Source organism: Choloepus didactylus, chromosome 23 (genome assembly GCF_015220235.1).
Source record: "Choloepus didactylus isolate mChoDid1 chromosome 23, mChoDid1.pri, whole genome shotgun sequence".
In the NCBI taxonomy this organism is placed as follows: domain Eukaryota; kingdom Metazoa; phylum Chordata; class Mammalia; order Pilosa; family Megalonychidae; genus Choloepus; species Choloepus didactylus.
Genome location: NC_051329.1, coordinates 8,942,383 through 8,964,577, shown reverse-complemented (window position 1 = coordinate 8,964,577; position 22,195 = coordinate 8,942,383). Strand labels below are relative to the sequence as shown.

General features: G+C 41.4%; 1 protein-coding gene across 2 annotated transcripts; it reads right to left on the bottom strand.

Moving 5' to 3' along the window:
- Window positions 1-119: 119 nt before the first annotated feature.
- VPS33A (VPS33A core subunit of CORVET and HOPS complexes) lies at window positions 120-22,195 on the bottom strand. 2 transcript variants are annotated; one of them, XM_037817201.1, is made up of 13 exons: window positions 22,063-22,195; window positions 20,532-20,597; window positions 19,945-20,072; window positions 18,908-19,094; window positions 15,761-15,877; window positions 15,285-15,459; window positions 8,525-8,718; window positions 7,161-7,287; window positions 6,130-6,197; window positions 5,127-5,264; window positions 3,560-3,697; window positions 1,065-1,233; window positions 120-690 (listed from the first exon to the last, which is right to left on the bottom strand). In XM_037817201.1, exons 1-13 carry the CDS (start codon window positions 22,162-22,164, stop codon window positions 509-511), a joined length of 1,791 nt encoding a protein of 596 aa, XP_037673129.1. In that variant the 5' UTR covers window positions 22,165-22,195; the 3' UTR covers window positions 120-508. The 2 variants fall into 2 exon arrangements, with proteins under 2 accessions (XP_037673129.1, XP_037673130.1); XM_037817202.1 differs by having other exon boundaries at window positions 18,908-18,980.

Sequence of the window (22,195 nt, the reverse complement as noted above, 5' to 3'; positions counted from 1 at the left end):
TGCAGCAAACAAAACAAAACAAAACACCCACTTCAATCCACGATATTAGCCCTAGCCCTCCAACCTCCAACTTCCAACACTTACCACCATCCCAGGTATGATGCACTTTCAAGCAATACTGCACTTTTAATTTTCACTTTTATTTTTACTTCCTCAGTTCCTGCTTTCTCGTTTTGAGAACTGCCCCAATTTGTGCAGCTGTATGGATTATCTATACCCACAATCCTTAATGTATTTCCAGAGGCTTCTAAGGAGGATCCTGAACTTAGAAAATTAAAAACTGATGTTTCTTATACCCAGGTTGATTCCCTTCTCTTCTTTCTCCAAGAAATTAGAAACACAAAAGAGGAGCAGAAAGGAGAAAACATCAGTAAAATTGAAGAAGGTGACCGCACAGTAAATTGCGTATTCTTGTGTTAGTCTTCTATGGTGTCTCACTTCCTGTTAGCAACTTCTTCAAAGGGGCAGTTTATCCTGGAGTCCACTTGCTAAGTCTACTTTGAATACTCTAGAAAGGTTTTTCCATTAGAGACTCTATCCAGCTGGTCCCATTCATCAGTTTAGTGGTCGCAATTACATACTCTGTGCCTCCGTCTTCCAGCTGGGAGAGAAACCGTAAAGCAGCAATTTCAGCATAAGTTATACCCCCGAGGAAAAATATCAGCGTGACTCGGTTTTCTCCTGGTTGACCTAAAACATAAATATCTTAGAATTAAAAATTATTATTGGAGCTTCCCTTCCCATCTCTTAACCATATTTATCATTCAGAAATAAAACGTGTCTTGGTGCAGACATCATTTCATTTGAAACTCAGGAACACTGATTTTGATCTCAATGTGTTTTCTAACTACTGAAATCCTCCACTCAGAGGCTGAAAGCTGCAACTCCTGAGGGGATAAATCGGTTCTTAGGGCTTAATATATACATTAGAAATGAACAGAAGAGGTGTATTTGATTCTGATTCCTAAGCACTTTACAGATGTGTTCTACAAAGTAACTGCATAATACGTGGAAACCACACAAAAGGCGTATTAGTATCTGTAGATCCTGCACTTCAGGCTCACGTTTCTTTTGCAGTCCTGTGGGCAATGGCTGCCGTTCTTCGAAGTGGGGCCCCGGGAGGATGCGGAGGACTTCCTCGATGCTCCGCCAGCCGGGCCGGGAGAGCAGCTGGGCCAGCCGCACGCTGAGAGGTGCATAACCGCTGTACACGTAGGATATGTCCGTGGGATTCTGTTAAATAATTAAAGAAAAAAGTCCGCAGACATACATAGAGACTTAGGGACCTAACTGTGGCCTTGTGGGTAAATCCAAATTATTTGTCTTTGAAGGTAGAAGCACAAACAAATTCCCGGATGTCCTGCTTCAAGCCATCCTAGCTGGGCTCTTTTCTTAGCAGCTAGAGGTTTGCTTTTGATACAGATCTTGAAAAGACATTCAAAGCATTTCTAGGTACTGAAGATAGCAAAGTTACTTGGTGTGGCAAGAAGTATCAGATATTAGCATGAGGATGCAGCTGGTAGAAACTTCTTGGAGGGTAACTTGGTACTCTCTAGCCATAAAGCCCAAAGCACAATCATAGTAATTACAACACTGTATTTAATAGCAAAAGGATGGAAACAACCTGAGTTTCCATCAACAGGAATGTGTTAAATCATACAATAAGGTATATCCTCAAAACAGACCACTATGCAGCAATTACAAAGAATGGGGTAGATCACAGAAGGATCTTCAAGATCCTCAGAACAGTGGGGGAGCTGTACTAATAGATTATGTATATGATACAACAAAGAAATTAAGGGCATCAATTTTCCCATTGGGGAAAACAATCCATTTCTGCTACTGATAGAGAAGGTTGTTTACTTAGTAGCTTTTGTTGCAGCAAGTAGAGGTCTAATAAAGTCCCTTGTGAAATGCTAAAAAATTTTAAAGAAATTTAGAAAGATTAGTGGTATAAAATATGCACCTGCCATACAATCCAGCAATCCCATTGCTAGGTATATACTCAGAGGAACTGAAAGCTAAGACATGAACAGACTGATGGCATTATTCACGAATGCCAAGAGGAGCAAACAGCACAAATGTCCATCAACAGATGAGTGGATAAACAAACTGTGGTATATACATATGATGGAATATTACGCAGCTATAAGACAGAATAAAGTCGTCTTTGTTCAGTGTACTTATAATATTGTGCATATAACAACGTGGATGAACCTTGAGGACATTATGTTGAGCGAAATTAGCCAGAAACAAAAGGAAAAATACAGTATAGTCTCATTAATACGAACTTTTAAAGCGGAGAACACAGGTTATCAGGAGATGAGATTGGGCATTTGATGCTGAAGGAATACTGAATGTTCAATAGGATTGTATAGATCCAGAAATGGACAGCATAATACTGTGTGATGGTGGCACAATATTATAAGTACACTGAACAAAGACGACTGTGAGTGAAATTGAAAGAGGAAGGCTAGGGACATGTATGACATCAGAAGGAAAGAGAACATAAAGACTGGGGACTGCATAACTTAGTGAAAAATAGAGCTGTCAATGATGTTGATTAAATGTACAAATATAAAAAAGTTTGCACGTGTGGGAGAACAAATGAAAGTCAACTTTGCAAGGTGTTGAAAATGGGATGGCACTAGGGAAAAAATAGAATCAATGAAAACTAGAGTCTACAGTTAACAGTAACATTGTAATATGCTTCCATTAATTGTAACAAAGGCAATATACCAAAGCTAAATATCTATCAGAGGGGGATATAAGGGTATGGGATTCTTGGTGGTGGTGGTGGTGGTGTTGTCTGACCCTTTTATTGTATTTTACTTTTTTTCTTTAAAATATGCACCATTTATGTAAAAAATGCAGGGGGGGGATTATAGCCACATACTTTTAAATATTTGTATATGCACAGAATCTTTCTAGAAGGATAAGAAACTGGTTGGAATGGTTGCCTCTGAGGGGAAAGTGGGGTTAGAAGGAGGAATCTTACTTTTCACTGTTTGACTTACTTTTTTACTAGTTGTGTGGCCTCCCTGTGGTGCTCTCTACCAATGCACCCCTGTGCCCTTGCTTTGGAAGGCGCCAGGGGGCAGGTGGAGATGGCGGCAGCAGCAGGAAGTGGAGATTTTTATGGCCCTGGTTTCCTCCCTGATGTTGCTGGAAGCTGGGTGTGTCTCTGGACCAAAGGCCCCTCATCCCTTGTCTTTTCAGAAGGCCTCTCCACATAGCTCTTCTCTCCAGGTTCCAGAACAGGTTTCTGCAACAGCTCCCCCTCATTGCCCTTCAGGCCGAGGGTGGTAAGGAATCCCCACTGTCCTACCTCTTCGTGATCCCCCAGCCCTGCCCACAAGTGCATTAAACTCGCCTCAAATGATCCATTTCAGAGTGCCCTTATTTCCTGCTGAGATTCTGATGGAAATGACATAAATGCATTACTTCTGCAAAAACATTATAAAATTATGTTTAGAAAGTAAGGCAGATGTCATACATGCTGTCACGATCAATCATTCACCAGTAACTAACTGAGCTGAAGCAGAGAAGCGTGACTCACCTGTTCATTAACATCGTCCATCCAGAGCCGCAGTGTCTTCCGAATGGTTGGGTAATTGTTTCTGCCCCCTGCCTGCGGCTTCAGCAGCCCAGCCTTCTCCAGGTTGTGTAAGGTCAGGATGTGCTCATAGCCGTAAGTCTGCAAGAGAAGTCATTTGGCCTTGATGTCAGACCAAGAAAGGGGTTTCTGCTGTTTTCCTAAAAGAGCAATTGCAACTAATCAATTTGGTTTGTTCTCCAGGGCATGTTACCAAATCAGACAGCGACGGCCCACGGCACAAAGGCCAGGGCGGAGAGATGAAATTCCTACAATTGTCTGCCCACTCCAATGAATCCAGCTCCTTGCTTCTTGAGAGATCTTAAAAATTACTTTAAGATATGACATTAAGGATCCAACCAGACTGAGCATCAAATACATTATAGTATATTTAAATATGGGATATCACTAGCCACAAAAAATCAGAAGCCAGATAAGAATATATCCAGAAGATCTTCCTTAAGGACAAGAAGAGATAATTATAAAATATTATGTGTAGTAGATTCTATCTCTGTTAAAAATTTTTACAAAGATCTAGTAAATAATAATAATAATAAAGCCAACACTCATACAATACTTTCTACCAGTGGGGCACTATTCTAAGTACTTTACAGACAATAACTCAGTTGTCCTTATTGTAACCGCAGGAGGCACATACTATTATCATCTCTGTTTTGCAGAGAGGTTTAAATAGTCTGCCCAAGGTCAAACAACCGAACTGGGACTGGGATCTAGGCAAGCTTGCTCCAAAGGCTGTGTGTATGAATATTCCTTGTATGTAAATGCAAAGAAAAGAGTCTGGGAGGAAAAAAGCCAAACTGCTGACCCTGGTCATTTGGAGAGAAGGGGGATGAGGGGGTGAGTGAGGGTACAGAAGAGGTCTGCCTTTTGCTTCATATACTTCCACCATTATTTGAATCTTATCCTATGAGAATGCAGGTGTTATTCAGGTCATTTTTAAAAAAACTTCTATGAGCATTTCATTTTAACAATAATGTACTTAACAGTGACCAATAATAGTAGTAAATAAATACTGCTGGAGACATTCTCAAACAGAGAGGGGGATTTTTAAAATAATGATGGGCTTTTCCTTATTAAAAAGTAATGCAGACTTAATTTAAGCATACCTGCTAAGGAACAGTTATCAGAAGTTTGCAGAAAGTTCTCTCCCCCACCGCACAGCATGTAGTTCAGAGTGTGGGTGCCAGCCCCAAACTGCCTGGGATCCGGCACCGGCTCTGCCAGCTACTAGCCAGGAGACCTTGGGCACATCACCTAACTACTCCACACCTCTGACTGTTCATCCATAAATGGGGATAACAGTCCCTAACTCAACAGGGCTACAGTGATGATTAACCAAATTAACAGACACAGTAAACAATGATCGATAACAAAAACAATTCCCCTGGGTGTTAAACCATAAAAAAGAGTGGTAACAATACGTCAAAAGAGCAGCTTTCTGGAGGATTTTTTTTTTTTTTAAAGAGCCGTTTTCCCCTTTGGAAAATTAGTAATTTTAAAATGTACCGGCCTGGAGAATTTCTCTTTTGTAGTAGTCCAGAACCTTCTGTTTGAGCCCACTATTGCACACTGACTGCAGGCAGAGCAGTCTCAGCACCTTGGTCAAGGGGTGCTTCTGGGCGATGCAATCTTCAATGTAATTGTTGACCTGGAAATGAAGTGCATGCACATATGAAGTATCTGGTTTGGGAACTTACAGGAAGAACTTAATATTTACTTTTATTTTTCAAAATCTAATAAAGGTGACATGCGGGGGAAATGGCCCATGCTTTTTTCACTTTTCCTGAGCTGTCCCCAAAGAATTAGCTCCTCCAGCCCCTGCTCCCCTCTGACAGTCTCCCCAAACACACCAGCAATCAGGCCAAGTCATAGGGACATAAAGCAGCAAGGAGATAATCGGGCAAACCGAATGGCTGCCTTGACATGTCTGTCTCTATGGAAACCTCCCGAGTGGGTGCCAAATGCTTGGGATTTGTGCGACCTAGTCCATTTCTTTTTCTTTCTTTTTTTTTTTTTTAAACTTTATTTATCAAATAAAAAAAACATTTCCCAAACAAAACAAAGTAAAGCAATGGGAAAAATAAATATCTTGAAATAACTTCATTCCATTTCAATACTGCCATTTCAATAATATTGCCAATTTATTGAACATAAAATAACAGGAATGTTTTCAGAAGCTTGGAATTTTCATAATATGAATAACTTAAAATGTATTAATAGAGCAAATATCTATATTTATTGAGAAAAAGCAAATATCACATTTTAACTATTATAATCCTTAAAGAGCTTTGATTTCAGGGGCTGGGTCTCACATCTCCATGGATTGCAGAAAGTGCCTTGCATAGAATTAAATATTTGTTATTTGATAAAATCTGTATTTTCACATTTTTCATTTGCTCTTAAAAAAATATTCAGGCAAGGCATGAGAATGAAAGCAATTGTGTTTCTGGCTACATTCTTATGTTTGATAAACTATCAATTATTTGTTGAGAAGGGTTTTATTATCCACATACCTTATCAGTATCTATTCCAGACATAAATTCTTGCTCCACTGTTAACTTATCAAAGAAGTCTTCAGAAGCTAAAATATAATTAGCAAATTTGCAACTTAGGGATTAAAATAAATGCTATTTTTTTTCAAGTGGTGTGCTTTTATGCTTTTATACACAGAGCACGATTGAGAAATAGGACATGCAAAAAAGGAGGCAAGTAAAAGTTCAAACCATCACCTGAAAAGATTTTCTAAGAAACATGAAAAACCTTCCAACCCTTGTACTCTCCAATTAAATCTAGATACAGTAGACTACTGTACTTTGCTCTACTTGTGATATAAATACAAATCTTGGAATTTTGCAGAATGAACCTTAGTATCAGCGAAAACTACTTTCCCAAGAGAATTTCATTTTTATCAAAAGATTCAATTTAGTTTGAATTAAATTCTACTTCTAATAACAAGGAAACAGAGTACTGATTTTCCAACAATATGCTGTATCTAAAATTTGAAGTATAATTCATAAAACAGGGCAATCACCTACTCAGTTTTTACAGCCTTGCATCTTAATGAATTAATTGGTCTCCAGTTTAATATAAACTTTCCAAGCTCTTTCAAAATACTCAACATTGGCTCTTTTAACCAATTCTGCATAAAGTTTTCAAGTGACAAGAAAGTAAAACAAAATACAGAAATATCACATTGCTCTAATTAAGTTGTCCTTGACAATAAAGAAAAAAAAAACTAGAATAAAAAAATTAACCACATCATATTATAGCAGTAGACTTCTGGATGATTTTTTTTCTCTTATCTATAGTGCAAGTATTTTATCAACTGATTAAATTATTTTAATAATGAAAAAAATTGAGTGAACCACAAATAAAACATTTTTAACTATTAACATAAAATGCATTAATTAGCATTGAGAATGATCCACAATATTAATACAGAGCTCATAGACCCCAAAGAAGCATCTCGGTAAAATGCCTGTGCTATCAGACGTTGTATATGCAAGTCAGGCCCAGATGAAAACAATCACTCCAAGATACTCACTAGTAACATCTTTGATTAACTCTGCAATCGAGGTATGGTTTGCCAGGGAGCCTCTTGCTGCTTGCATGTGAGGCAGCTGGGAAACGAACTGCTTAATCTCCCCAACCGTTTTAGCATTGTGCCTTTCCTGAATTGGATAAAACAGCAGAGCCATCAAGCAGGGAAGAGATTTTATTTCTAAGTGCTCTGTTCTTTGTATTGTTCAGTGGCTGTTTAGATTTAATTTATATTTACGTGAAAGAAACAATGGAATACAACTCTGACATTGTACAGAAAAACAGAAAACTCTAACACAGAAGGCCCGGGTTTGCGCACAGCTAACAGGCTGCACCTGCTGAGAAGCCACGGCCACTGCCACACGCCCTGTGGTCCCCCTCCCCCCTCAGGTGCTGAGCTCAGCATTCTGGGGGCCTCCAAGGGGAGACTGGAGAATGGTACTACGTAAATCACAAAAATTTCCGAATGATAAACTAAAAAAGAGAAAATTATATTAACAGGGAAATACAGCACAGCAAAGATTTCCCCAGTAATAGAAAAAGCCCATTCCTGCTGCGCTTAAACCTTGAGTATCATCCACAAACCAAGTGAACCTAGCTTAAATGATGAGAAAACATGAGCTTTTAAAAAAATTTAATCATTTAAACCAAAAGTAACTTCTAAAAGATGAAAAGCAATTGAATATGAATCTTAAGAAAGATAAACTCTGGAAATACATACTCAAAGGAAAAGTTAGTTTTCAAAAACCCCTCCAATTTACGTTTCCAAAGACTAAATATTCAACGTTTATCATCTTACTGATTCCCATGGTTCAAAACTGAGCTTAACCAAGAATAAACCAGATAAACAGGCAAGAGGCAGCAGGAAGGTGACAACGAAGCCACCAGTTTACAAGCCGCAGGCTGCTGGGGATTTCACTCTCGCTATCACCCACCACATCTGCAGGGCTTCCTGCCAAGGTCATGTTTCTAAACTTGGAGCTTTCACCATGAATTGCAAGGTGTACAATAGAGGATATTTTATTTATAGTACTGTTGGCTTCCTCTCAAGTGAGGGAGGAAATAATTTAAAAGAAAGCAAAATATAAGTTTCTGATGAAAGCTTGAAAACCGCAAACACTGCCCCCAAAAAAGGGAGAAAAACTTAACACAACACCTTTTGTCAAGGGTCTGGGGAAAAGTTTAAAAAGACAACCTTGGGTCCCCCAATAACTGAGTGTGCAGTTACTCGGGACTAGGAAGGTGCGTAAATTGAGGTCCTGCTTGAGGGCTGTATTTTGGGGAGCTCTTCCTCTCCTGGGGCGGGTGGGGAGAAAGGCCGTCGAGCCGGCGACAGAGGAGCAGGCTGACAACCCAAATGCGTCTCACCTCGAACGCCGCAGAGATGACCTTCGCTTTTTTGCTAAGCACGGAGCCCACGGCGTTGAAGTTTTTATCTCGGATCTCAGCATACAGCTCCTCGGCAGAATTCAGCTGAAGCTTCTTTGCTTCGGTGGGCAGATCCTTAGCACTATCGCCCTGCTTTTTAGGTGCAAATTTCTCGGGCGGCAATTTCACGTAGCCTAGCAACAAACCCGGAAAAGCACCTGAGTGCAATTACTTGGGGAAGCAATCAGGTGCCCAGACCCAAAGAAGGATTTTCCAACCCCAGAGGGAACGTAAGCCTGCTTGGGGAACAAATGGGGTGCAGTACTGACCTCGTGATTGTTTTCATAGAAAAGTACAGAACGCAGGGACTCACTAGAATCGTCAGTGTTCTAATTTTCTTGTGGGGGCACCTACATAAACCACTAAGCAATGTCCAATTCCTAAACTTATCCTCAGGGATTAAGTCACTTTTCCACTCAAAAAAACTTAAAAGGATCTATCTCCCCAATGCCTTCTAGTGTTTTTTGAACTGGAGGTGATGTCCCATTAGTGGATCATAAACCTAATTCGGTGGGTTGCAACCAGCTTTAAAACACAAAAACCAAACCAAACAACAAAACAGAATAGAAAATACCAGAGTGCATCATGTGAAGGAAGGGTAGGTGTTTTTTTTTTTTTTTTTTTTTAATATATATAACTTTTGTTTCATCTCTCTGTGTGTGTGTGTGGTGTGTGTGTATACTGGGTCACGATATAAAATATACTTCTTACCATGGGTTGCAATCCAAAACAGCTTAAAAGCCACTGCTCTAGAAAACATGGCCTGTCGGTGTTTGTTGCCAAACTGCAACAAGTCACCCCGCCTCCTGCTTTTGCTTCCAGGCTACAAGGGCAGAGAGGCAGCAGATGCCACAGGGAGGCCTGTGGCTCACAGAGGCTAAAACTTTAACTGTCTGGCTCTTTACAGAAAAAGTTGCTGACTCCTGCTCCGGACTGAGCTCCTGAATACCTGAGCATGGCACCCAGTCCCTTGGCAACACAGCCCGGACCTGCCTCTCCCACCGTGCTCCTGCCATGCTGACTTAGCTGCCTCTCCCTGGTGCACCCCACACACCCTCACCAACATCAGCTTGGCGCATGAGTTGAACTGTGACCCCCGCAGAAAAGATAAGCCAAAGTCCTAACCCCTGGAGCCTGACAATGTGTCCTGATTTAGCAACAGGGTTTTGCTGATGTAATCAGTTGTGATGAGGTCCTTCTGGAGTAGGGTGGACCCTAAATCCATGACTGGTGTCTTCATAAAAAGAGAAGAAGCAGAAGTGCAGAAACATCGGGGAGAAGGCCATGTGAAGATTGAGGCAGACATTGGACAGAAGCAGCTAAAAAACCAAGAAATGCCAAGGCTGGCCCACAAATACCAGAAATACAATGCAGGCAAGGAAGGACTCTGCCCTAAGGATTCCGAGGGGGGGTTGCTGTGCAAGACCCCTTGATTCCAGACTTCTAGCCCCTAGAGCCGTTTTTGCAGCCACCTGTTTGCAGTGCTCTGTTGCAGTGGCTGCAGGAGACTGACACAGCCGGGAAACTCTTCTGTAAAGCAGTTTGGCAACAAGCAACCAAGAGCCTGATAATATGAACACCTTTTGACCTCTAAACCCTGTATCAGGGAATCCGGGGAAAGAAAGTACTCTGATATATGAAACAAATTTTTTATGTGCACATATGCTTTTTATAATTGTAGAAAAACAGAACAACCAAGAATGCCTAGCAGTAAGAGAGGGATCATGCAAACCACAGTCTCATCATGATTTTTAAACAGCTACTGGAACGACGCATCTGCTGGAAGATGCTCACGTTGTACCAAGGCAAAAAGGAGGCCCTCTACCATAGGTTTTACCCTTGGGAAGACGGTTGCTGCAAAGGAGAGGCTAGGCCTCCCTATGGTTGTGCCTAAGAGCCTCCTCCCGAATGCCTCTCTGTTGCTCAGATGTGGCCCTCTCTCTCTGGCTAACCCAACTTGAAAGGTGAAATCACTGCCCTCCCCTCTCCGTGGGATCAGACACCCAGGGGAGTGAATCTCCCTGGCAACGTGGAATATGACTCCCGGGGAGGAATGTAGACCCGGCATCGTGGGACGGAGAACATCTTCTTGACCAAAAGGGGGATGTGAAAGGAAATGAAATAAGCTTCAGTGGCAGAGAGATTCCAAAAGGAGCCGAGAGGTCACTCTGGTGGGCACTCTTACGCACACTTTAGACAACCCTTTTTAGGTTCTAAAGAATTGGGGTAACTGGTGGTGGATACCTGAAACTATCAAACTACAACCCAGAACCCATGAATCTCGAAGACAGTTGTATAAAAATGTAGCTTATGAGGGGTGACAATGGGATTGGGAAAGCCATAAGGACCACACTCCACTTTGTCTAGTTTATGGATGGATGAGTAGAAAAATAGGGGAAGGAAACAAACAGACAAAGTTACCCAGTGTTCTTTTTTACTTCAATTGCTCTTTTTCACTGTAATTATTATTCTTATTATTTTTGTGTGTGTGCTAATGAAGGTGTCAGGGATTGATTTAGGTGATGAATGTACAACTATGTAATGGTACTGTGAACAATCGAATGTATGATTTGTTTTGTATGACTGCATGGTATGTGAATATACCTCAATAAAATGAAGATTAAAAAAATAAATAAATAAAAGAAAGTCAATGTTAAGTATAAAAAAATAAAAAATAAAAACACTTGGTACAGCCTAATTCCATTTTTGTTAACTAAAATGAATTCTGAAAAGAAAAAATCAGACTAAAGGAAATACAGCAAAATATTAACATTGGCTGAACCAAGATTTGGGGTGATGGGGTGGGGTGGGGTTGGAGGGGCAATGTGGGATCTATTTTTTCTTCTTTTTTCCTATGTTTCAAGTTTTTCCTTAAGGAATGTTTAACTTATGAAAAAACTTCCTAGAATGAGGCTGTGACTGTGCACATACTCCTCCTCTTCCTCCCCATCAGCCGTCCCGTCTTACCCAGCCAACCCCCCCACATGCCACCATCCGTGAGGACCCCCGTCCCAGACGCCGAGTGCTCTTCTTTAATGGGCCGCTGGAGGTGACAGGCTCTGGGACAGAAACACCACGTGGGATGGGGAGACGAGCCCTGCTTCCTTCATTCCCATCCATTACCCAGAAGGAAACAGGAAAGATGAAGACCAAGACTGTATAACTCAGTGAAGCCTAGGGTGCTCAACAATTGTGATAAAAAGTACAACTATGTTTTTACAAGAGGGAGAACAAATGAGTATCAACCTTGCAAGGTGTTAAAAATGGGGTGGTACTGGGGAAAAATACAATCAATGCAAACTAGAGACTATAGTTAATAGAAACATTGTATTATGCTTCCTTTAATGTAACAAAGGCAATATGCGAAAGCTAAATGCCTATAAGAGAGGGACAAAAGGGAGGGATATGGGACTTTTGGCACTAGTGATGTCTGACTCTTTTTTCTACTTTAGTTTAATGCTATCTTTCCTTTTGTTGCTTTGTAGCTGTCTTTTTTCTTTCTTTTTCTTTCTGTTTTGTCTTTCTACCTTCTTTGACTCTTCCTCTTTCTGTGTGGAAGAAATGGAAACATCTTTATATAGATAGTGGTGATGGTGGTGAATGCATAAATACATGACTATACAGGGAACTATTGATTGTTTACTTAGGACAGAATGTATGGTGTGTGAACAAAACTGTCAACTCATAGACATGAAATACAGGTTACCAGGATATAGAATGAGGCTAAAGAATGGGGAGCTAGGTTGAACTTAAGTGTTTGGAAATGGACAGAGGTGACGGTAGCACGTTATTGTAAGAATAACTAACAGTGCCGAATGGTGTGTGAATGTGGTGGAAAGGGGAAGTTTAGAGACATGTATGTCACCAGAAGGAAAGTTGGAGGTTAAAATATGGGAATGTATAAAACAGTGAATCTTGTGGTGAACAATGTCTGTGATTAACTGTACAAACATTAGAAATTTCTCTCATGAACTAAAACAAATGTATGACACTATAACTAGAAGTTAATAATAGAGGGGCATATAGGGAAAAATATATCTATGATGGGGTAAATGACAGGGAATTTCAGATTGTATAAAAATATTCAAGACTAAATTATATGAACTATAAGAAACCCACCTTAGACACCTGAAACTATCAAACTACAACCCAGAACCCATGAATCTTGAAGACAATTGCATAAAAATGTAGCTTATGAGGGGTGACAATGGGATTGGGAAAGCCATAAGGACCACACTCCCCTTTGTCTACCTTATGGATGGATGAGTAGAAAAATAGGGGAAGAAACAAACAAACACACAAAGGCACCTGGTGTTCTTTTTTTACTTTAATTGCTCTTTTTCACTTTAATTATTATTCTTGTTATTTTTGTGTGTGTGCTAATGAAGGTGTCAGGGATTGATTTAGGTGATGAATGTACAACTATGTAATGGTACTGTGAACAATCGAATGTATGATTTGTTTTGTATGACTGCGTGGTATGTGAATATATCTCAATAAAATGAAAAAAAAAAAAGAAACCCACCTTAAATAAAAATAGATAAGACAAAAAATAAAATTATGGAAAAAGAAGTAAAAAAAAAAAAAAAGTATTTAGGATGGTTGAATCCAATCAAGATGGCAGAGTGAGAAACTTCAGGGCTCTGTCCCCACCCACCCCCCACAGACGCTCTGAACAATTAGTAAGAACTGGCAGAAACATCTTTCTCAAAGTCCCAGAAGACAGTTAGAGGACCACTGTGAAAGGATGAGTGCTCAGTCAAGGAGAAAGCCACTTAAAAGCCAGAGGAGCTCCCGGAGCCCTGGCTGGCCCTCCCCCACCAGCTCAGCACGGGGCCGCCCCCGTCCCAGGGCAGGTCCCTGGTCCCAGTTCCGGGGGGAACACAGTAACCCCGTGCACGTGCTTGGAGCATGTACATCTGGCCCAACCTAGTGGGTGGTGGCCTGAGGGGCTCGCGGTTTCTGAACATGCCCCATGTGTAGGGGGCTCCCCAAGCGCTCCTACAGAACTGTTTTGTGGAAACTTCTCTTTGTGTGTCTCTCCATCTCTATTCTCACTGTTTCTGACCTGGATGTGGAACCAGGTTCTACAACCCAACCCTTGCAAAGGCTCCTGACAGCTTCCGTGCTTCCTTCCTCATTTATTTATATTGTGGTAAGATACACATAATATAAAATTGGCCATTTTAAAGTACAATTCAGTGGGATTAAGTACATTCACAATGTTGTACAACCATCAATGCTATCTGGTTCCAGAACTTCTTCATCCCCCCGTGGAAACTTGTACTCTTTAGCAGTCATTCCCTCGTCCCCTCTCCTGGGGCCCTGGCACCCCCCACTCTGCTTTCTGGGTCCATAGGTTTCAGGTCCACCTTTTCTTGGCTCTCCTTATATAATTGGAGCCAGGAACTCAGTGAATGAGGCAAGGAGGCCAGGCAGAGAGGAAGGAGGAGGGATCTGAGGCGAGCTGGAGGGCAGGGCCTGGGGAGAGAGCCCCACCTGGCACCAGATGCCCATCCCCAGGGCTTCAGATATTTTTAAAGACATGCCAGAAATCTGGATTATTTAAATTTCTCAAACTTTAAATGCTGAAAAATAGTCAATTAAAAAAAAAACATCATGTGGGCCAAAACCATTTTCTAGAAGCAAAATGAAACACCTGCCTGTGACCTCTGACCTAGTAACCAGTCAACCCCGAACTCCAGGTGGCCTTCCAAGTCTTCCACTGGCGACCCCGACCTCCCCAGCCAGCCCCCCTCTCTGACGTGCTCTCTGCTTTCTCAAGCTGAGCATCTCCTCACTTCCTGCATCTCCCGCTGTCATCTGCCCCTTCCCAGCACCTCCACTGAAACTCTGCCCGCCTTTCAAATCTCAGCACAAGGGCCGCCTCTTCTTGCAAGCTCCCTTGAACTACCGCTCCCAGCCACAATGATCTTTAGCCTCCGAAATGCAGGGCCACACGGATCTAAACCTGCTGCTCACAAGGGGGCGAGCACAGCCCTGTGCACAAAGCCTCCGGGCAGCCCATGTGTGCGACACCAGCAGTGTGCTCAGACACTGGCTAACCCTAGTGACTGAACACCCAAAGTCACCACTGTTACTTTTTCAAATGTGCTCTGATTTCCATGAAAATGAATGTACCTTCTGAAAAATGACCCTTTGGAGGCACAGTCTGATTATCCCCCTTTGCCAATTATTTTCCTTTTTATGGTGCTCGTATCTAGTTCTTCTACATGTGTGCAAACACACACACTCGTGCGCCTATATCCACATATATATATATTTATACATTATAGTTAAGATGAATATGGATATACATTTTTCACATTCCACATTTATTATTTTAATGGTTGCATAATATCTTATAATGTTCTGCATCATATGGATTGTTTAGAAAATTCTGGTAAATGAACGGCAATCTGCTCTTTTTATACAAAATTCCCTCCTCCCTCTTTTTTGGATGTTCCTCAGGGGACATTCTCAGGCCTGGGATTTTCTTGAGCCAAGAGGTGGAAAAGTTCTGTGTGTTGCAAAATGCCTTCTAAAGGTTTATATTAATCTAGACTTTGAAATCATCATTAGAAATTGGACCCTTCACTTCAAATAATGCCTATGAATGGAACATGAAAACAGGAGCCCCCAAAGCCAGCAGAATGGTTATCAGATGACCGTGGGTAAAAGCAGACGTCACTCTACTCACTGTTCTGGATGCCATAGATTTCATCAATGAGTCCCTCGTACGTAAGCTGAGTGGCAAGAGGTGTTAATAAATCCACATTGCGATCAAGCAACAAGAGATTATCAAAAACAGGAAATATCGAATTTTGGCTTCCAGTAAATTCTCTCTTCATCCTCATCATCATATTGGCCACTTGCTGAAAACAAAACACTGGGTCAGGTGGGGTCCTCCTGGGATTGAGCAGATGTTTAAAGTTGACCAAAAACAAAAAGAACCATAAAAAAAAGTAAAAAGGGAGTAAAACCATGGGCCCATGAGCAGCCACAGAAGAAGCTGCTGTCGGCCCCTTCCCACCCTTAGGCCTTGGCCAACAGCAGATCCTGTTTCCTAATGAGGCAGAAAATCGGGTATTTCCTCTTGAGCAGTTTCTCACCCCTTCCTGGGCTCTGGATGCCAGGCCCCTTCCCTCACCACCAGCAGGCACCCGCCGTTCTCACCCGTGCACACTCTCCCTTCCCAAAGATCTGGGGGATGGTTCCATACAGCGCCTGCAGGGTCATCAGCCCCTTGGCGGCGTGGAAGAGGCTCGTCTGGTCGCTCTCCAGGTAGCATTCCTGCAGGGAGGGAAGGGCCAGTGAGCATCACTGACGGGGTCCCCAGGGGCCTCCTGGGGGTCACCTCTGTCCCGGGTGCTGGACTTGGCTGTGGACAAGACCATTTCCATCTATTTCACCCTTGTCTAGGGAAGCTGGGGACCGGGTCTGTGAGGAGCAGGCCAGGCGCCGTCTGTTCTGCCGCTGGAGGCAGCCCCAGAAGCAGCTCTCCCGGAGCAGAGCAGGGGCCCCTGGAAGAAAAGTATTCACCGGTCCTGGCACCTGGTCTCAGTTATCAGCTCTTGAATAAAATAGTGATTAATGAAGAATCAATGGGTAGTGAGGGCAAAATTTGGCAGGACATTTTGGGAAAGGCAAATGCTAATGTCCATTAACATTTTTAACCTACAAGTTCTTTGACCTCCAAAGTCCCACTCAGCCACATAACAGAGTATTTTGCAGCTTTTACGAAGAAGGAGGTGGATTTTATATATACTGATTTTTATGTATAGAAATGAAGGCTACAATACATTGGGCACTGCTACTGAGTATGCAACTGAGCAGAAATCTGCTTCCCACATTTTGTTCAGTCCAGTGATGACGATGATCAAATCATGTCCCAAAGACATGGCCAGATCTAGAAGTGCCTTCTGCTGCCAAGGAAGATTAAAAGTATGCTAACTGCTTCAAAATACATAAATGAGTAAAATTACCTCAACTCCATCAGAAATCACGGTTGAAATTAACATCAGGGTAGCGCTCTCAGCTTTACTGTTTGGGCAAAATCCTTGATTTCCACAGTGAAACTTTGTAAGTGGAACGTACAAAGCCATGGGCTTGAAATTCTCAGCAGAAAATAATTCTGTCCTTCGAGAATGACTGGCAAAATAAACAGGAAATCTCTCCTCTGGACAGGTTCTGTCATGCCAGGACAAATTTTCCTCTGTTGCTACCAATTCACATTAATTACACAGATGTGAATTAATTATACAAGTGTGCTATCATACAGATATGTGATAAAGCTAACATAGCAAAAGGTTAATTAGGGAATCTAAGAGGCGGGTACATGGGTATTCACTGTATAATTCTTTCAACTCTTCTGTAGCTTTGAAAATTTTCATATAAAATGTTGGGGAAAAATCTGTACCATCATTGTATGAGATTTAATGGGAGCAAACTGGCCAAGAAACTCTCTCAGTTACAAAACTAGCCAGTGGTCCTCCTGAGTTCCATGCCCCAAATTAACTCTTTTAAGGAGGTGATCACAGTAACATCATATTGGGAAGAAAAAGTTTCAAATAATTTCATGTACTACACCCGTTGTTCCCCAAAGTTCTGGTCTCCAGACCATTAATATCAGTATCACAAACCCAGAAATCAAATAAGGAAATACCGATAAATTTGATAATGCATATAAATGTCTGTGTGTGTGTGTGTATGTGTGTGTGTATCAAACACATAGCCAAAAAAACCATAAACAAAGTCAAAAGACAAGTGGCAAAGGTGGGTAGAAAAACAGCCTACTGATTGACTTGCTCATTTGCAAAATGATGTAATGTATGAGGTTATTTGCTATAGAACAACAGCACTGCTTTAACAGCATATTAAGATTAGAAACACTGAAATGTCCTTCAAAAGGGGACCAGGTTAAGAAGTGACGGTAGGTACGGCCAAACAGTGGAACACTATGCAGCCTTAAAAGACAGTTAGGCTACGTGGGACCTGACTCCCAGGGGTGTAAATCTCCCTGCAATGTGGGACATGACTCTTGGGGTTGAAACTGGATCCGGCATTGTGGGATTGAGAAAGCCTTCTTGACCAAGAAGGGGAAGAGAAATGAAACAAAATAAAGTTTCAGTGGCTGAGAGATTTCAAATGGAGTCGAGAGGTCATTCTGGAGGTTGTCCTTATGTGTTATGTAGATATCCCTTTGTAGTATTTAGTGTATTTGAACACTTAGAAGAAAATACCTGAAACTGTAGAACTGCAACCCACTACTAGCCTTAACTCTTGAAGATGATCATATAACTATGTAGCTTACATGGTGTGACCATGTGATTGTGAAAACCTTGTGGCTCACACTCCCTTTATCCAGTATATGAACACATGAGTAGAAAAATGGGGACAAAAATTAAATGGATAATGGGGAGGGGGAAGGGATGTTTTGGGTGTTCTTTATTATTTTAATTTTTATTATTTTTTTTTTGGAGTAATTAAAATGTTCAAATATTGATTGTGGTGACAAATGCACAACTATATGATGGTACTATGAACAACTGATTGTACACCATGGATGACTGTAGGGTATGTAACTATATCTCAATAAAAAAATGGAAAAAAAAAAATAAAGGAAGGCATGATAAAGGAAAAAAAAAAAAAGAGAGACAGTTAGGATCCCGGAGACAACATGGATGAACCCCGAAAGCATTATGCTCAGTGAAGAAGCCAGACAGAAAAGGACAGATATCGTATGAGTCTACTTACATGAAATATCTAGAATAAGCAGATTCATAGAGACAGAAAGTAGATGAGAGGTTACCAGGAGCTGAAGGGATTGGGAAGGGGAGTTACTGCTTACTGGGTACAGAGTTTCTCTGTGGGGTGATGACAAAGTTGTTGTAACGGGTAGCACTGATGGTAGCTCAACACTGTGAATGTAATTAATGCCACTGAATTGTACACTTAAACATGGTTAAAATGGCAAGGTTTACGTTATATGTTACTACAACAAATAAAATATTTTTAAAAGTAGATAATAAAGAATCATTTTCACATGATTGAAAATGACTCCAAGATATATTATTATGAGAATAAAGGACTATATCAAAATGAATATAGTATGTCCTCAAAAAGAAAAAACTATAGGCAAAGAAATGGGCAAAGAAAATGGACAGTTTGCTAAAGAGGAAATGCTGAATAAACATATGACAAGAGGCTCAGCCTCACTAGTAATCGTGGAGATGAAAATTAAAACAATATCATTATGCTACTTCACATTCATTAGTCTGGCAAAAATTAAAGTCTGAAGTCAACAAAAAAAAAATCACTTACTTTGAACGCGCTTTCTGATTCCATGGATAAGAGATCCCCATCGAATGGAATGAGATCCAGGCTATATTCCTCCCTGTGAATAAAGGATCCCAAAACACCCAGATCCTTCAACCGCTGCTCACACAATAAGCTGCGACGCGGCACAAACAAAATATGGAAATCTCTCGCTGGGCCTCGTCTGTCTTCACTAGAAAGGAAGGAACATTTGCCAGCTTATGAGTCAAAGTCAGAGACTATTTTTCTCATCTCCAGAGCCTAGCCAAGTGCGAGGCACACAGCAGGCAGTAAATAAATGCTAGTTTGATAAACATACAAATCCTGACTATCAGACACAAATGCTTACAGTTGCTCTCATTTTTTCTTTTTGACCAAAAAACAGCACTGATTCATAGCTAGTATTTTGTAGTGTACCCTCTAGCTTTCTCCAAAGCCATTTAGGATACATTAAAGCTCTTGAATTTGTTGAGACAGGATTTCTGTACCTTACTGAAAACAAATGGTCCTTTAACCAAACCAATGCAGTCAACACAGAATCTTATACTAAACTGCAAGATCACTCTTTCCTCCCATCTCTACTCTCCTTGACAGAGGACTTCTCAAAATAGCTCGCACACCCTTAAGATTTTAGGGCCATATAAATCGATCATGCCACAGAGTGCAGTCTGGGCCGGGAGAATTTCCTCTGTGGATTGGATGCAATATTAAATTTTAATCAACTCTTACTTATTTTGTTTAGAAAATTCAAGCACACTACATTCAATATATTGAACAATAACCATTAGAGGTTTATTTATTTATTTATTTTGCCAGGGTCCTCTCCATTGATACAGGTTTAAACTTCTAGCTGTCCTGAAAGAATAGGGTTATATGATGATCCCCCTCAAATTGCTAGAATAACTTCACAAGTTTCCTATTTCCCTTCTTAGTCTGTCCCAGTTTTCCAAAAGGTTGCCTTCTAATGCACTGCAGAAGTGGGAAGAGAGGATATGGAACAACAGAACCAATCTTTTTTGGACCAAATACAAGCTCTGAGATACCTGAGCACATTTTCAGCAATGATATCCATCAATTCTAGCCTGGGTCTGACGAAAAAAATAACATTCTTGACATCAGCTGCTGGCAAGCGACTTCCTTTAAGTGTGAACATTTTTTCCACTTCATGTTCCTAGGAAAATACATGTACAAACAGTTAACAAAAAAGCTGAAATTTACCTATTGTTTTCAGACTCCAATATCATAATAACTCCCAAATAGTCCAGTGTACATTAAGACTTTACTTAAATTTGGATACCCCAAAGTCCAGTATGTAAAGGATTAAGTTTCAAGATAAAACTACTGCCATTGCATCAGAATTCTATGGGCCCTCACAAAATGAATTAGCAAAGACACCAGATAATCATCACATAACATAATGCTAGCAATCTCCCTAGAATCAGGATCAGTATGAAATCACTGGCCCGAGAACCATCACATAAAAAATGCTAATAATACATTAGTAGCAGCGTTTACAAGAACAAACAGCAGCTTTCTTCACAAACCAGTTACTCAGGAGGACATGTAAAATCCTACTACTGCCAAATTATGAAATTATCCCCCCAAAAAAAAACTCAAGCAGCAAATTTACCTTCAGTAGTGAATACTGTGCAATCAGCCCAAAAGGTCCTGTTAGGTACTCATCCCAAACTATTGCCTGTAAGAGGGGAAAAACATTCTCTTATTACAGTTAATATCAGGAATTTCAACAATGTCAATGGAAAATAGCAGTCATACACATGAATATTTGCTTTCAAACTCTGAATTAACAAAAATTTTAATTAGCAATGTGACCACATTAAGTTCTAAAGTTAATCACTGTCCTGCACACAGAAGACTATAGTTTCTTGTGTAACTTGTCGCAGTATTAAGTGGTAGATTGAACAACATGAAATCACCAATGACAATTTCCATATGATTCAACCTAATGTTTTCTATATAAGTATCATATTATCTAATTATATAAAATCAATACCTTTGATACAGGTATTACAAATCTTATTTTGACAAAAGAGGAAATAAAAAATGCTCAAAAAGTTTAAGTAATATATATAAGGAAGACAAGATTCCAACTCGAGGGCTTTACAGCTCCACAGGTCATTGCTCTGGACCCTCATGAGTTTTCCTACTGCTAAAGTCCATGCCATTTTTTCTCCTTTTAATTGATATTTTCATTGACATAATTGTAGATTAACATTTAGTTGTAAGAATCAGAGAAAATCCCTTGCACACTTTGTCCAGCTTCCCAAAATGGTAACACTTTGCAAAACTACGCTACAGTATCACAACCAGGATATTGACGCCGATACAATCCACGATTTTATTCATTTTGCAGGTCACTCCTTGAGCCAAAAGTGGGCTCCTAGCACCTCCCCCGCTTTTGTCTTCTCTCACTGGCTGCTGGCACCCATTCTACCTCTTGGGGTTCTATTCTCTCCGAGACTGGTTTCTGATCTTCCCTGCTCGACTTTTCTGAGTTGTACTCTGAATTACTAAGGAAGACTGATAAATCCTAGGAGGGGTGTGTGTATGGACTCTTGAAAGATATCCTATACGGTCCCTGGTCTAGTTACCGACGACATCGTGAGCTGGGAGCTAGTAAAGGTCTGACAGGAGAAACAATCCTATTTTAGGACAGTCGGTTTCACACCCCAAATAACTACAGTTTGTCTCATAATTTGTGTGAGCAGCAGGTTCTAAGACGTCGATACTTCATAGACTTTCGAAGGTACGATCTGTAAGGACACGTATGATCGTCGTAATGAAGGAGCACTGGAGCCTGACAACCTCGGGCCGGGCCCGTCCCACCTGCCGGGTGCCTCAACCGGAGCTGCCCGGCTGGACCTGGAGAACACCTGTCGCAAAACTAGCTCACGTCCGGCTGGGGTCTCCTGGGGGTTTACGCCGACTCCAGGTTGTAAGCCCCAGGCCTCACGAACGCGGCCCTCTCCTCGCCTCGTCGCTCCCACCTGGCCACAGACGCGGGGAGAAGAGCCGCGGAGCCCGCCTCCTGGGACGCCCCAGAGGATCTCGTACACCCGGAGCCGAGGCTGTCAGGGACCGGATTAGGCCAGGCCGCGCCAGGGGGAGTGAGGGCGGTGCCGCTGCCGCGGGTCCCTCACCTTGCTTCCCGCGCATTTGTCCAGGAACTCGCGCAGCTCGCGACGCATCGCCTCGCGCAGCACGTTCAGGTTCACTCGCCCGTAGGACAGGTGCGCCGCCATCTTTCCCCTCCACCCCCTTTTCCCCAAGCCA